Raw genomic sequence first — 14,349 nt, forward strand, 5'->3', positions numbered from 1 at the left:
ATTCTCATGGTAAACAACAACATTTTTTTTTTCTCGATTTTTTCTCTAAATTAACCCAAAACTTAACCTTTTTTTATAATCTATCTAACAAATACATAGGACCTACACTAGTATTAACAAAATCTTGACTTACCTTCCCATAACCTCTAACCTCCCTCCTCCATTCTTCTCCCCACCAATTCTTGATGATCCAATATTTTTACCATTATCATCTTTTCCATAACCCACAATCAAAACAGCATGCCAATTAAAAACCTTTATGTCTTCCTCTTTTGTCAATTCTATACCATGATATATTTCCTATAAAAACAAAAATATGTTACTCCTTAAATCAACTAAAATAATAATATTTAACTATAATATTTTATTTATTAAAATAAATTTTCTTTACTTACACTGGTGAGACATCGTAGCTCTTTAGTAATTCTTATACCACCAGCTATCGGGTGTTTCTTGATTATTGAGTTTAGATTGAATGTAGCTCTTTAGTAATTCTTATACCACCAGCTATCGGGTGTTTCTTGATTATTGAGTTTAGATTTTCAATAGCTAGTTTTTTGTAAGTTTTAATCTGGATTGAAATCTACCATTAATTAAAAAAAAAAAGTTATATTACAAAAAAAAAATTATACGTATGAAAAATTATTAAATTAATGAATTCTGAAAAGAAATCTTACCGTGATTTCTTTGCAATTTCCTCTTTTGGCATTAAACTTATAATCCTTCTCCCTAGCAATTCCTTGGTTCGATAAGATCCAATCAAACGCTTTATTTACTGATAAGGAATAACATTCTTCTGGAGCTATATTTCTTGGATTAGGAATAACGCAATCTACAAGATGTTGAGGTGCAGCTTGAAGTATATTTTTGTATTTACCCTTATAAACGAGGTTATATATTGATTCAATAGCTCGAGCAGCAGCTATGGCCCAACAACAGTCTAATTCAAACATAATTTCACTTTTTAAAATGTAAAATAAATCTTAATATATAAATATGAAAAGACATGTATAATAAAAGAATAAGTAGTACACACTACATACTACATCTCTTTTGATTTCGAATCGAGGTAAGAATGTTATGTTGACGCCAATCAAAATATTCATCCTACAATGGTTAAAAAGAAAATTAGACAGAATTTGATCTGATAAAAAAAAAATGGTTAAATAGTAAAAAAATAATATATTAACAAGGGATATGAACCTAATATAATTTAACATGATTCAAATAATATCGAAAAAGAAAATTTTGTTCATAATAATATGGTCAATATATAACAATAATCAAAGTTCATCGGAGAAAAACAAAAAAAAAAAAAATTATATAAAAAAAAACACATAATATTCTTATTTTGTTCTCGCCCTACTCAACTTGGTATTCTTATTTTGTTACAAGTATTCTTATTTTGTTGTCGCGTGCATTTAAGGTCGCCTTGCATTTAAGTCTCTAACTGGTATTCTTATTTTGTTATAAGGCTCAATATTCTTATTTTGTTCTGTGTTATGGACTGAGGTAAAATATTTTGAAAATTTTAGAAAAAATATTTTATATATATTCTTATTTTAAAAGTTTATAATATAAAAGAAAATTTAATAAAAAATAATTTATTCTAAATCAGTATTTAATTTACATAATTTCCGCTATTTGATTTTGATAAGAATATATCAATTTATAAAAAAGAAGTTTATACTTTTTAATTAGGGACTCATTTATAATTTAAATCTATTATTTTAAATTTAAGAATACATCATTATATAAAGTAAAAGAATAAAAAGTTAGTCAGATTGTGAAATTTATTGGAATAGATTGTAATAGAAGTGGACGAAATCATTAGTCTTGCATATATCTTCTTCTTGAAAGGAAAGTGGGTCGACCATTTCCGTAGACAGGTAGTATTATAAAACTTGAAAACAAGTAGAAAGTAACACTCTTCACCGATGTACTCAAACATGTAAATAATGATTTTTTAGATCAAAATCATTTTCAAACAGGTAAATAAACATGTAAATAATGATCTTTTAGATCAAAATCATTTTACAAATGTACTTAGATAGTATATAATTATATAGAACAATAAACACTAATTTAGGTAATATATATCCAAAACAATGAACTAACAAAAAAAAAAAAAAAAAAAAAAAAAAAAAAAAAAAATCCTTACTAGCGCAAACACGACCGAAAGTTTGTCTCGGAGTAAATCATTAGAGGAGATGAGGACGGAAGTGAGAGACGGAGGGATTATTTGTACAAAAAAGAGTTGAGACATCGACTGCCTATTCTGAGAGAGTGGGACGTGTATCACACATAACCGAAATAGGAAGATTCTCCAGATCTTCCTTCTCATTTCCTGAGTTTTGGCAAAAGTCGGAGGTTGGAAGCTGATCAGATGGCCGAAATAGTAAGATTATCCGAATCGAGGCCTGTTGCTCTTCAGACTAGAGAGGGGGCGTGGATCAGATGAACGGAATAGGAAGATTGTCCACATGCTTGTTCTCCATCAACTGAGCGTCAGGCGGCCGCGGCCATCAACAATGAAGAAGTGGTTGTACAAAATTGTCAGATGGCCATCAATAGAGCAATTAGTGGCTCACCGACCGCCATCAATGGCCTGCCATCAATGGAGCAAGTGGCTCACCAATTTTCAGACGGCCTGTACTCATTTTTCATACAAACAAAAGAGCCCACTAAGAATATGAAAAGCAAAGCCCATTAAGAATATGAAAAGTTGAAGCCCATTAAGAATATGAAAAGCCCAATTGAAGAAAGCGACGATTTGTACATGTCATAATTATATCTTCCGGAGGTGGTTGATCAACAGAAGAGATGGAATATTTTAAGAATTATAGGTTTATTTTCTCTTAATTTTTCGCTGTTCAAACTTTTTTTTTTTTTAACGGAAGAATGTATGCACGATTTTGATGTACCAGATTTTGGTAACATCTCCAATAAAATTGGTCGAGTTCTCGTGGATGTTTAAAGAGGTTTGAATCTCAGCCAATGAAGCTATCAAACATTACAACAAGAAAATGTAATCATTCTAATTTTGTGTTTTTTTTATCATGTAAAAAAGGATTTATACATTCCTCTCCTTTAAATATTTATTTTATATTATATGAATAGGTAACTAATTTTAAAATGGTAGACATTGAGAGCAATTTATTATTTTATTAATACATTTGGTTGCAGTGATGTGTGATGGTGAAGCATTGGGTTGAGCTGTTTTTAATTGAAAATTGACTAGAACTATATATGTATTTTTTGAAGGGTTCAAAGTCAAATCAAAATAAATAAATAAATAAGGTTAATTTAGAGATGGTATAACCTTCTATCAGAATATAATAAGATTTTAATTCATTGTCCATAAAAGGTATGTAATTTAACCCATGCGCAGCGTCATGAACTTAGGCGTTAAAAAGTGTGTTGGACATAGTGCACAAGACTAGTACATGGATTCTTGTTTTTGCAAATTGTTCCAATTTGTAGCTCGACACCTCTTAGAACGTGTTAGGCATGCATACCAGAATTTGCAACCACATACGTCATAATCAACTTGTAGTCCTCGTTTGTTTTAAAAATAATTCTTTTTAATTAAAAAAAGTTGCAATATTATGAAATTTAATAAACATTCCTAAATTATTGAAGTAGAAATCGATAGAATAGTTTAACATAAATGTAACCAAAATGTTTATCTATATTTCACTTTGAAATAATGACACTTAGACTCTCCCCTCTAAAATCTTGTACATGTAATATTACAAATTTTAAAAGAAACATACATTTTTTAATCTATGAAAAAAAAAATATATTTATATATATAAATCATCTCGATAACAACTCCCTATTAATTTCAGAAACTGATGGTAAATATATCAACTTTTGAGACCACTAACTTGAGATGTGACGGAAGCTCAATAATTACTTGTTTGCCTTATAAGGATTGTTTAATTTTTTGTTTGCAAAAGGAAATAGGGTAATGATATCAATTAAAATATAAGTTGATCAAAGTTTTAAACGAAAACAAATCTACCTAAAATGAGTTCAAATTGAAAAGAAAAAAAGAAACAATTTCTTCATAAATACGCTTAATCTCATTTAACATGTAACTAAAAAAAGCGGTGGATTTATAAGTTCGGTTTATTTTCACATCTTTGCTTAAAGTTAGGTTCTTAGTCTATAAGTTTTTTGCTTTATTCAAAGTTTGGTCCCCATCATTTTAAGAGCTTCATTACCGTTGTTTTTATTATTGACGACAATTTTATACATTTTATATTGACGGTAATTGTAATAGTTCAAGGCCACCGTGAGTAGATATTGTGCGCTTTGACCCTTATATATCGTTGTCATATTCATAGTTTTTGCCTGTTAGGAAGAGGTTTCCACATTCTTTCAATAAATGTTTTGTTTCCCTCTCCAACCGATATGAAATTTCACAGCAATAAAATTCGAGTTATGTTGTATTGACTAGTAAAGAAAATCAAGTGCAGGTTTTTTAGATAAAGAGGAAACAACTCGTGTACAAAACGAGTCTTGTCAAACATCTTCTAAAGCCCTAACCTCAAAACACGTCCCTCATGTTATTGAGAATATCCAGTTTCCTCCTTACCAAAAAAAATCCACATGTTTTTCTATATTTTATTTACCTAACCATACAAATAACTAATATAACCTTCAACATATAATTTAGATCAATAAGAAAAAATAATAATTTTTGACTTAACTTTAATAGCAAACAACTCGTGAATGATAGAACTGCATGCAATAATTATATACATAAACAAAACTTGTCTTTTATCGTAAGAGTGCAACTTTAAACTTATAATAAAATGATAATTATTTAGATATAGAGGTTTCGAGTGTCGTTGTAAAATTAAAACAAAAAAAAAAAAAAAAAAAAAAACAAAAAAGAAAGGAAAAATTGAAATAAAAAAATAAAGGCCACAATAAAGCAGGTGTTTTGGTATCCACAATTTTGAGTTTACCACCAACCATAAATAATTTGGATTTTATTATCTTCATGACCACCTCACTTTTCTCACCAACTAAATACTACCACACAAAATTATTTTATTTCATATTTTATATTATATTTCTACCAAATATTTTAAAGAATTATTTTTAATTTTGAAATAAAGACAGCTTCCATAAGTAATTTAAATAATCACCCACAATAAAGACTATTTACAAAAGAGGCTATAATAAAATAAATCTTAACAATTTTATTAATTTTAGGTTAAATGATAAATTTAGTCTGTCCTTAAATTAAAATAAATTTTAATAAATGTCTAATAAATTTATTATTTTTAGTAAAACATTGAATATGTTAAAAGATATATTAAAACATAATTAAAAATTTTGAGACTTATTGGATACTTTTAAAATTTAATTTTTAATTAGGTATGGCGTGGATAATATAATAATTAATAAATAGTTTAATTCTCCCCATCGATATTAAATTAAAATTTATTTTTCTTATAAAAACGGAAATAAAATTTTCAGAACAGTCCAAGTAGCTGGGAAACCACTAATTTTAATTTTTGTGACCTACAAAATAATAAAAAATAATAATAAAAACTAATTTTGATGCTTACGGAAAGAAAATAAAGAGAAGCCACTAAAATCTGGAGAAAGGAACGTTGAGGTTGAAAAATCATTGTTTTTTTTATGCATTGAGCATTGAGCATTGAGCATTGAGCATTGAGCATTGAGTATTGAGCGCTGAGAGGTGTTCGAAGAATCCATTGATGCTCTTAGCCCTTCTTCCAATTTTGGATATAAACAAACCTGGTCTTTACTTTGAATTTTGAACTTTGAACTCCTTTTCTTTCCTTTCTTTTTTTAAAGAAACACATTCTTGTAAGCAAAGTAATTGGGTTAGCAGCTCAACCTCGTGTCCTTTCTCCTGCTTTTCTCCTGCCGGTGCCGGTGGGTCGGGGCCATTTTTCGAGGTCCGACAGACCCTGCTGCCTGATCGTCTCTTTCGTCTCTTCACTCCTGCTTCCGCTCTTCTAACACGACTCAGACTGGTAGGTGTTACTCAACATCTTTGAATTTCTTTGTTTTCCGAGATTTCTGTTGTCTTTGCCTCCATCATATCTGGGAACCCTAGTTTTCCGTCTTCTCTTTGCGATTCCCTTTTGCTCTTTTCTTCTTCTGTTGTTTTGTTGTGTGATTGATGATGCTCTAGTCTTAATTTTGGATTTTCCGTTTGTTTTACAATCCTGTTGCGCCTTTGCTCGTCTCGAGAATCGTAATTAACTCTGCTGTTGAGAATTTCTTGGATGGTAGTCGATCGTTTCTTGTGTAGTTCTATGACTATGTTTGTTTTCCACCAGTCTCGCTAGTCATGCTGTTTTTTTAGGTTTAGGGCGGTAAATAGTCAAAGCACCTTGCTCTCTTGCACCTCTTCTTCTGTGTGCTGCTTGCGTTCGATTCCTTGCTCCAGTATAGAAGGACGCTGATTTATTCAGTAACATGCATGCTTGGGAACTTGATTCTTCCTGTTCAGTATATATTATTTTAGTGACCACTATCATGTTCGTTTACCATATTATTGTGAATAGTTTTTTATCAATCTGGTCCTGTGGATTTGAGCTGACTAAAGAAGGAAAATTCATCCCAAGAGGGAGAAAACTCACGAAGTACACAGTGTTCTATTTGAAAATGATATTCCAAAAGGCTTCCTTATAATCTTCACAAGAATCCTTACAATCTATGATGCAAATTAAGTTCTAATTAAACTAAAATTTCGGCTAAACTAATAATAGTTTAACTATACTAATTTTCTATCATCTTGTCCTACATCAGAATCATTAGTTAAAGCGCTTTTATGATAGTAATGGCTGCTGTTTGTTCGGCTGATTAGAGAGTAGGATGAAATATCACATAAAAGATTGTTGGTGATGGTTAGCACTTAACATGTCAATTCTAGTTAACGTATCCTGTTGAATTATGGTTTTATAAGTTTCTGGTTATGCTGCCTTTTCAGATAATAGCTAACCGGCTGCCCATCAACATGCTCAAACCAACTGAAGAGGTGGGTAAAGAGGAAAATAGGAGGCTTGAAGCAAGTGAGAATAATGAATATGTAAGGCTAGTCATAGCTAGTGAACCAAGTCCTTTGGAATCAGAGATTCTACAGCTTCATGATAAATCGAAAAGCGAATCATCCTTCAAGTGGTGGATCAAAGTCTCCCTATGGTGCATTATTATTATAGTATTTCTTCTTGCTTTCTTCAAGTGGGGAGTGCCATTTCTTTTTGAGAAGGTAATTCCTGTTAACTACATCGCCATTTCTTCTCTTTACCTACCTTTGAGCTGAACGGCAGAAAATTTAAGCTATGCTTCTTATTTATTTTTACAAGTATTAATGTATGATATACTTGACCAGCTTATGCAACTAAGTTTGGTGTAGTGATAAGTTTAAAGATGGGTTAATCATATCCGCAACTTCTTGATCTCAGTTTGTAATACGGGCATTTGTGCTGGAAGAAGAAAGTAATTAGTAAATGATTGCATTAGCTGTACAAGATTAAAAAAAGATCTTACATAATCTAAGTTTGTAGAGCTAATCTTAATCCCCTGGCTTATTTCAGGTCATCCTTCCAATTATGAAGTGGGAAGCTACTGCCTTTGGTCGACCCATGCTTGCACTAACGCTAGTGGCTTCTCTGGCATTATTTCCAGTATTTTTTATTCCTTCTGGCCCTTCAATGTGGTTGGCTGGGATGATTTTTGGCTATGGATTTGGGTTCATTATAATAATGGTTGGAACAACAATTGGGATGGTCCTGCCATATTTAATTGGATTATTTTTCCGGGAGCGCATTCATGTAAGTAAGACCTTGATATATTTCCCAGTATATTCTTATTGAAAGAAGGCTCGGTATGTCTAAAGCCAGCCGAACAGTATTACAAACGGTGGTTAACTAGTTAACCAATAATTAACACATATGTAAACAATTAGTAACTTCAATAATCTGAGAAACAGAATTGAATAGAATTTGTAATCCCATCCCATACTATATTGTCTTTCATTTGGTTCCCTGATATTTGTTTATTCATGATTCTCAGGGATGGTTGATGAGGTGGCCGCAAAAAGCAGAAATGCTTAGGCTTGCTGGGGAGGGGAGTTGGTTTCGTCAATTCCGAGTTGTCGCACTCTTTAGGGTTTCACCATTTCCGTACACTATTTTCAATTATGCAATTGTGGTAACAAGCATGAGGTTTTGGCCCTATTTGTGTGGGTCAATTGCAGGAATGATACCAGAGGCTTTCATTTACATCTACAGGTTTCCTTCTTAGTCCCTTATATAGTTTTAACTTACCAAAGAATGGGAGGAGGAAAGTTAATATGCTTAAGTTAATTTTCTTAGGCCTGTCATATGCTTGTGTGCATTCTGGCAAATGAATACAACCTTGTTTTGTATATTGAGATATTTCCCTTGACTTCTATGCATTCATTTACATACGCTAAATATCTCGGCTCTACTTTTGTGCAGTGGTCGGTTAATGAGGACACTAGCAGACGTTCAATATGGAAAGCATCACCTGACGACTGTTGAGATTGTGTATAATGTCATCTCCTTCATCATTGCGATCATCACTACGGTTATTTTCACTGTTTATGCAAAAAGGACGCTGAACAACCTTCAAAGGGCAGAAGATGATGGAAAGTATTCAACCTCCCTCCCTGGCAATTTTGAGGTCGAGAGTCTTTCCCACGGAAGGTACAAGTAGTTTGGTTTACCTACCATCTAGATTGCCATACTGGTGAACTCACTTGGATTAGATATAGATTAGTTCCTGCACAATTAACAATTAACCCAGAGGATTCTGAACAGTTCTTCCATTGAATTAAGTTGTTCTATAAAGGTTTTCCGGCTTGCTTTATAAAGTTTCCTAGGCTTAAAATATATTTATCCTACAAATTGTTTTCCTGTTCCTTTCATCCTTCCATCCCCAACCGGTCTTTAGCATGCGGGAGAAAAGGGTTCATGTAAAGGAAATGGGTTTGTGTAAGTCTGGCTGATTTGAAACGAAAAAGAGAACAAAGAATTTTGTGATGATTTCTAAAGTAGTTTAATTGCTGTTTGCTGGCTTTGAAACTGTGTATTCAGTAGATGATTTTTGTATTGTCAGCACTGAGATCAAATTTCAGGAGGTGGGAGTTTCTTCTTCTTCTTCTTTTTTTTTTTTTTTTTTTTTTTTTCAAGATCTTAAGTATGAGCAGGGGGTTGCCATTAGACCTTAGAAGTACTAACGTCGAGAACTTTAAGTACTCGCATTGAGAATTAGAAGCACCATTGCTGAAACAGGTTAAATAAAAGTAAACCGTACAGGGTTCGCGTAAGACTAGAAACAATATAGAACTAAATGATTTTAGCCAATATAGAACTATATTTGTAATATGAAGCCTTACCATCCTGACTTAGAAGATGGATGTGCAGATCTCCTATCAATGTTATGAAGGAAGATAGAGCAGTTGAAGAAGTGGTAGCCCAGATTACCCACAAAATAAGAGTTGCTGGAATACTTGATAAGGTGGAAAGGCCTCCTAACCAAAGAGATCAGTTTAGAGGGTGAAGAAGACGTAGAGGTTGATCTGATTGAAAGCATCAATCAACGAGGAATTCAACTAACTTGGGAGAATGATGTGGGTATGCTTGTCTAGAGGTGTATTATAGATGCCTTTGGCACCAAGCTCTAGACATCTTCCTTCATATATTGATGCCGTATAGTTAATTTGTAGTCTGTATATATAGAGTTGGAGCAAGTGACTTGGCTTCTCCTCACCTTGCACGTCTACTCTTACTGTATACAGATGCAAGGTGCATAGAAATGTACTATAAGAGGGTGTAAGTAATGGTCATACTGATTGCCCTGACCTATAATGTAGTTCAATTGCTATCAATCAAACTGCACTTTCCCTTGCCATCTACCAGGGAGGAGTTGTTTTCGAATGTTCTTTCCCCCTTTTTAAGATTGCCTACTATGCGCCCCCTAAGAATGGGAGTAGTACTAGTTTCCTCTGGCCTCCTCCACAGCCACAAGCATGCGAGAACACTGAATCTAGTGTAGGAAGTCCAGATATTAGATCAAAGAAGGAAAGAATTATATATAAAGAGAAGAAAAGACTTGGAAAAGAAAACATAGCAACTTATTGTCAAACCTTTTCACCTCTACAACTGTGTGTGTTTAAAGAATACATTATGTACTACCTATATCACAAACTCCAAATCGAGAGTTGCAGAATAATGGATTAAAACAGGCATCAAAAACACCCCCTCTCCCTAAAGGCAAAATCCTTATAGTTATCTCAATCATTTGACTTGTGGTTTCGCTGCCAAGCAATATTGTTGTTTTACATTCTTTCCCTAAATTCTTCAGTTTCACCTCGACAGAAATTTCAGAATCCGACCACAACCAACAGCGTTTCCTGCAACCTTAAGTGACATGCTTCCAGAAAAATGAGTAATATGATCAAGGTTTCCAAGGTGCTGGAGGGGGTGGTGGAGTTGGGAACATTGGAGGCACTGCAGAGAAGATGGTGTTCTTGTCAATTCCAGATGTTTTTTCACCCGAAAGGGCAACGAGTGCTGCAACCAAGCCTGCATTTCCAGCTAGAGTTGGCTCAGTGTAGTTATAGTTGGTGCGAACATCGTGAAACCCATCGTGCTTGTCAGGACCAGCAACCATGGCACCAACAACTGTATTTGGGTTAGGTTTTTTTGTATCCCTCCATTTCCATCCTCCTTTGCAGTTATATTTGATCTTGTTCTTTGGGATTGATGCACCTCTATGATGCACATGTTTCGGATAATGATTGCCAAAACCAACGATGTAGCTCATCTTGCGCGGGTTTTTGCCAAGGATATAATCAATCTGCAGAACACACAAGAATAGTGTTGAATTGAGTGTGTATTGAGGGTAAGAAACTGAACTAAACTGATGAACCAACCCAATCCAATTCATACTCATGTCAATTCGGTTCAATTAATCTTATATGTTCAGTAAGCAGTTCAACATAATGTGTAAAGAAGGATGAAATACTAAAGAAGGATGAAATACCTGGGTCTTCGCAAAATCGCGCAAAACATCAGTTGAATAGAAATTGGGCCCACAGTACCATCCAGGTGTATCTGCCGCTTCCAAGTAATCACTGTACAGGGTAGCTAAAAAGGCTGCATTGACGACGTACTGAAGAGGCTGTGGCCTTCCATGGTTTAGCTGAATTAGGCCTCCTATAAGATCACCCCAACAAGATAGCAAAAATGTAAACTATATTCGTAAATTATAACTAATGATGATGAGTAGCTGTAAGGTTAAAAGAGTTCAATTTCCAACGAGTGGTGTACCTCTAGTTCGATTAAACTTTGTGAAAAATGGCAGGTAGGAACACATAACTATGCTAGTTTGGTTGTGGAATGTCCTCAAGATTTCCTCATATGGATATCCAGGGCTCAAGAACAATCGCAAACGACTGAGAAGAACCTACAAGAAATGGTACAAGGAATTTCAGCAAAGTACACCCATAATGCATAGCAAGAACCAACGAGTACCCTTCAATATTGTGACAAGAACGTATTATAATTCATCACAAGTCTAAGAGAAATGCCACATTATTTTAAGAATAAAAATTACAAAGCTGGGACAAGGAGAATTCGTAAATGAACCTGGGCGCCTGCAAGCTTGTTGTCCCAGCTCAAAACTCCATAGTCAGGTCCACCCCAGAACGCACCCGCATGTTTGGCAATGCCAGGAGTGGTAGAAAGTTGAAGATAACTGGAATTCCCAGTAGCATAATACAACCAAGCTCCACCCCATACAAACTCATCCCAATAACTAGTTGAATTGTAGAAGATTGAAGCTTCTGAATTACCTCCACTGTATCTGCCTCTCTGATCCCTGGCAAACTTGAAGAGTGTTCTGGCACCATGGACAAGCTTCTGTGAGTATGCCTTGTTGTCTTTGAAAACAATCGATGCTGAAGCTAAAGCAGCAGCCATTTCGGCAGCAAGATCTGAGCAACTACTGCACGTAATTACAGGCCGCACATAATCAATGTCCTCTGGGCGCATCCAGCAATAATGATCGTTTGGACTTGTATTTCCTTCAGAGGTAGCCCCTACTCCAACCTGTCATATGATGGATAGAATTTTTGTTTATCATCGCTGAACAAAAGACTCAGAATAAAATTATAGGGGCACAACTAAACAAAAACCAGACTCATGCAAATGAAGATACAGATTATTCATACACACTACGTTTCAAATTCATAATTCATTCATAATTCACTTCAAGTCATCTACGACATTGAAAATAAGCATTAAACATGAGTGAGAGTTTTTCATACCTGCATGGCGATGGTACTGATAGAATCAGCAGTATGGTTAAAAGTCTTGAGGAAATAATCACTTCCCCACTTAATAATATCCTTGACATGGTTGAGCTCTCCAGCAGCTTCATATTTGGCACTGTATTCAATGACACTCCAGCTTAACATGGTCATGGCAAAAGAGGCAGGAAAATTGAACTTAATTGCATCTCCAGCGTCATAATAGCCACCAGACAGATCTTTAAAGAGAGATGAATCATCGCCATCTTGCGTGCAGGAATTACCCCTCCAGGACACATTATTGTGCTTCGGGAGCTTACCAGCTACATTCATGAACGAAAATGAAGTAAATAACACAATACCATATCATGTGCTCTCTTGATTATCAAACGACAACTAACATAAAGCTAAATCTTTACTGCCCAACTCTACAAATACAAATCCAGTCCCCCGTTTCATCAGAACTTAATTAGTAACAGGGTCATATTTCAAGTTCTGTAATGTACGGGGGTTAGCCAGTAATAAATTTCGAAATTGACAGGATGATTTATTCACCGAGGCAATCATCAATTCACATATAGATCTTGAGATAACCAACAAACGTTTTCATCATCAACTAATTTCCTTAACTACGCATCCCAAATTTTCAACAGACAGAAAGCAAAACAATCTAAAACCACGATGATCAAAATCAAGGGCAGCAGTAGTAAGAGATGCAAGATGGACATACATCGCTGAGCGTTGAAGAACATGAGTGCCTTATGGAGGGCAAGAGTGTAATTATCCGGCGGCGGGTGGGGGTGGTGGTGGCGCGGCACCGTTTTGACGATTAGGGTAATAAGACCAGCGAGAAACCCAGATACAAGTAGGGTTCCAACAGTCCACACAAAGATCTTCCGACTGACAATAATGCAGCCGAGATCCACATACTTCTTCTTCTTCTGTTCGCCAGGTCCAAGCAGCCAGCTCTGTTGAGTCTCATCGAGAGGCCGAGACAGAGCGGCCCTGTCCAAATCCTGCAAATTCCGGCTGCGATCGTCGTCGGTAGCCGAATCCGCCGTGTTAATCTCAAGCGGACCCCCCCACGGATCTCGCCCGTACATACTCATCTTCGATCTCTCCTCCTACCTCTCTGAATCGGAAGCAACTCAAATGAAAGAATGAAATCAAGGAGTGAGAGATGAAATTCGGCACCGACAAACGGAGGAAAGCCCCAGATCTACGGAATCGAACTGAAAAAATGGGCAATGGAAAAATGTAGAGAGAGAAATAGAGGAGAGAGAGAGAGAGAGAGAGAGAGAGAGAGAGAGAGAGAGAGAGAGTAGCGAATTAAAGGCAGTGAAAGCACAGAAGGAGTTCTGTATATGAAGAAGAAAGGAAAGCAGAGCAATGGCTGTCTGTGTTCTGCTTGCTCAAAACACTTTTTTGGCCTTTTTTCTTTTTTCTGTTAATTAATCAATCAATTAAATTAAATTAAATTTTGGGAAAGCGAAGGACGGTACTCAAAATCAGTCAAATTATCGTAAAATTAGTAGTAAACTATAATAATAATCTCTGAATTTACCATTTTACCCCTTATCCCTATAATAATATCAATGCTTAAACAATTCTTGCTTTCCTAATTTTGTTAAATTATTAGGGTAAATTTAGTTTTTTTATTAATTAGATAGATACATTCGAGACTTATTTATGAGCCTCTTATTTTAACATCATTTAAATTCTCTTATAATTTAAAATTTGAAAATGATTTGTAACACTAAATTTTAACCTAAACTAATACTAAATACTAAATTAAAAAAATTTAACTTTCACAGACAAATAAAAAGAAGAGCAAAAGAAATTGTAGATGTAAAAAGGTTGGGAGGCTTTTGCAAGGAATTGAAATTATGAGGGTAAAATAGTAATTTAGGCTGATGATTAGTATTAAAAAAAAAAAAAAATAGAAAAACAATAGATGTGATGGGGAGGTTGGAATGAATTAATTGGTGACCAAATTATTTATAGGGAAATATAAT

At 34.5% G+C, this 14,349-nt stretch overlaps 2 protein-coding genes and 1 long non-coding RNA gene across 3 annotated transcripts; 2 read left to right on the forward strand and 1 right to left on the reverse strand.

The window, feature by feature from the left end:
- Positions 1-5,599: 5,599 nt before the first annotated feature.
- Positions 5,600-9,959, forward strand: LOC111802669 (uncharacterized). The gene is made up of 6 exons (XM_023687118.2): positions 5,600-6,023; positions 6,986-7,264; positions 7,593-7,829; positions 8,071-8,288; positions 8,499-8,726; positions 9,447-9,959. The coding sequence occupies exons 2-6, from the start codon at positions 7,013-7,015 to the stop codon at positions 9,580-9,582; spliced, it is 1,071 nt and encodes a 356-aa protein (XP_023542886.1). The 5' UTR covers positions 5,600-6,023; positions 6,986-7,012; the 3' UTR covers positions 9,583-9,959.
- A 175-nt stretch (positions 9,960-10,134) lies between these two features.
- On the reverse strand, positions 10,135-13,653 carry LOC111802661 (endoglucanase 25). The gene is made up of 6 exons (XM_023687106.2): positions 13,065-13,653; positions 12,353-12,657; positions 11,673-12,134; positions 11,355-11,490; positions 11,068-11,240; positions 10,135-10,881 (listed from the first exon to the last, which is right to left on the reverse strand). Exons 1-6 carry the CDS (start codon positions 13,441-13,443, stop codon positions 10,480-10,482), a joined length of 1,857 nt encoding a protein of 618 aa, XP_023542874.2. The 5' UTR covers positions 13,444-13,653; the 3' UTR covers positions 10,135-10,479.
- Positions 10,802-11,151, forward strand: LOC147793787 (uncharacterized). The gene is made up of 2 exons (XR_015423233.1): positions 10,802-10,926; positions 11,011-11,151. It is a non-coding gene; the product is annotated as an uncharacterized LOC147793787 (long non-coding RNA).
- Positions 13,654-14,349: the final 696 nt, after the last annotated feature.

The sequence above is a fragment of the Cucurbita pepo genome, chromosome 1, assembly GCF_057944985.1.
Source record: "Cucurbita pepo subsp. pepo isolate OVF chromosome 1, ASM5794498v1, whole genome shotgun sequence".
Lineage (NCBI taxonomy): Eukaryota > Viridiplantae > Streptophyta > Magnoliopsida > Cucurbitales > Cucurbitaceae > Cucurbita > Cucurbita pepo.

What these genes read in the sequence shown, in the direction of transcription:
- LOC111802669 (XM_023687118.2), top strand. Translation starts at nt 7,013, where the DNA reads ATGCTCAAACCAACTGAAGAGGTGGGTAAAGAGGAAAATAGGAGGCTT. An exon ending in GCTTTCATTTACATCTACAG is followed by an intron (nt 8,289 to 8,498) that starts GTTTCCTTCTTA and finishes ACTTTTGTGCAG; the next exon opens with TGGTCGGTTAATGAGGACAC. An exon ending in GAGAGTCTTTCCCACGGAAG is followed by an intron (nt 8,727 to 9,446) that starts GTACAAGTAGTT and finishes ATGGATGTGCAG; the next exon opens with ATCTCCTATCAATGTTATGA.
- LOC111802661 (XM_023687106.2), bottom strand. Translation starts at nt 13,443, where the DNA reads ATGAGTATGTACGGGCGAGATCCGTGGGGGGGTCCGCTTGAGATTAAC. An exon ending in AAAGTTTAATCGAACTAGAG is followed by an intron (nt 11,241 to 11,354) that starts GTACACCACTCG and finishes GTGATCTTATAG; the next exon opens with GAGGCCTAATTCAGCTAAAC. An exon ending in GCGATTTTGCGAAGACCCAG is followed by an intron (nt 10,882 to 11,067) that starts GTATTTCATCCT and finishes TGTGTTCTGCAG; the next exon opens with ATTGATTATATCCTTGGCAA.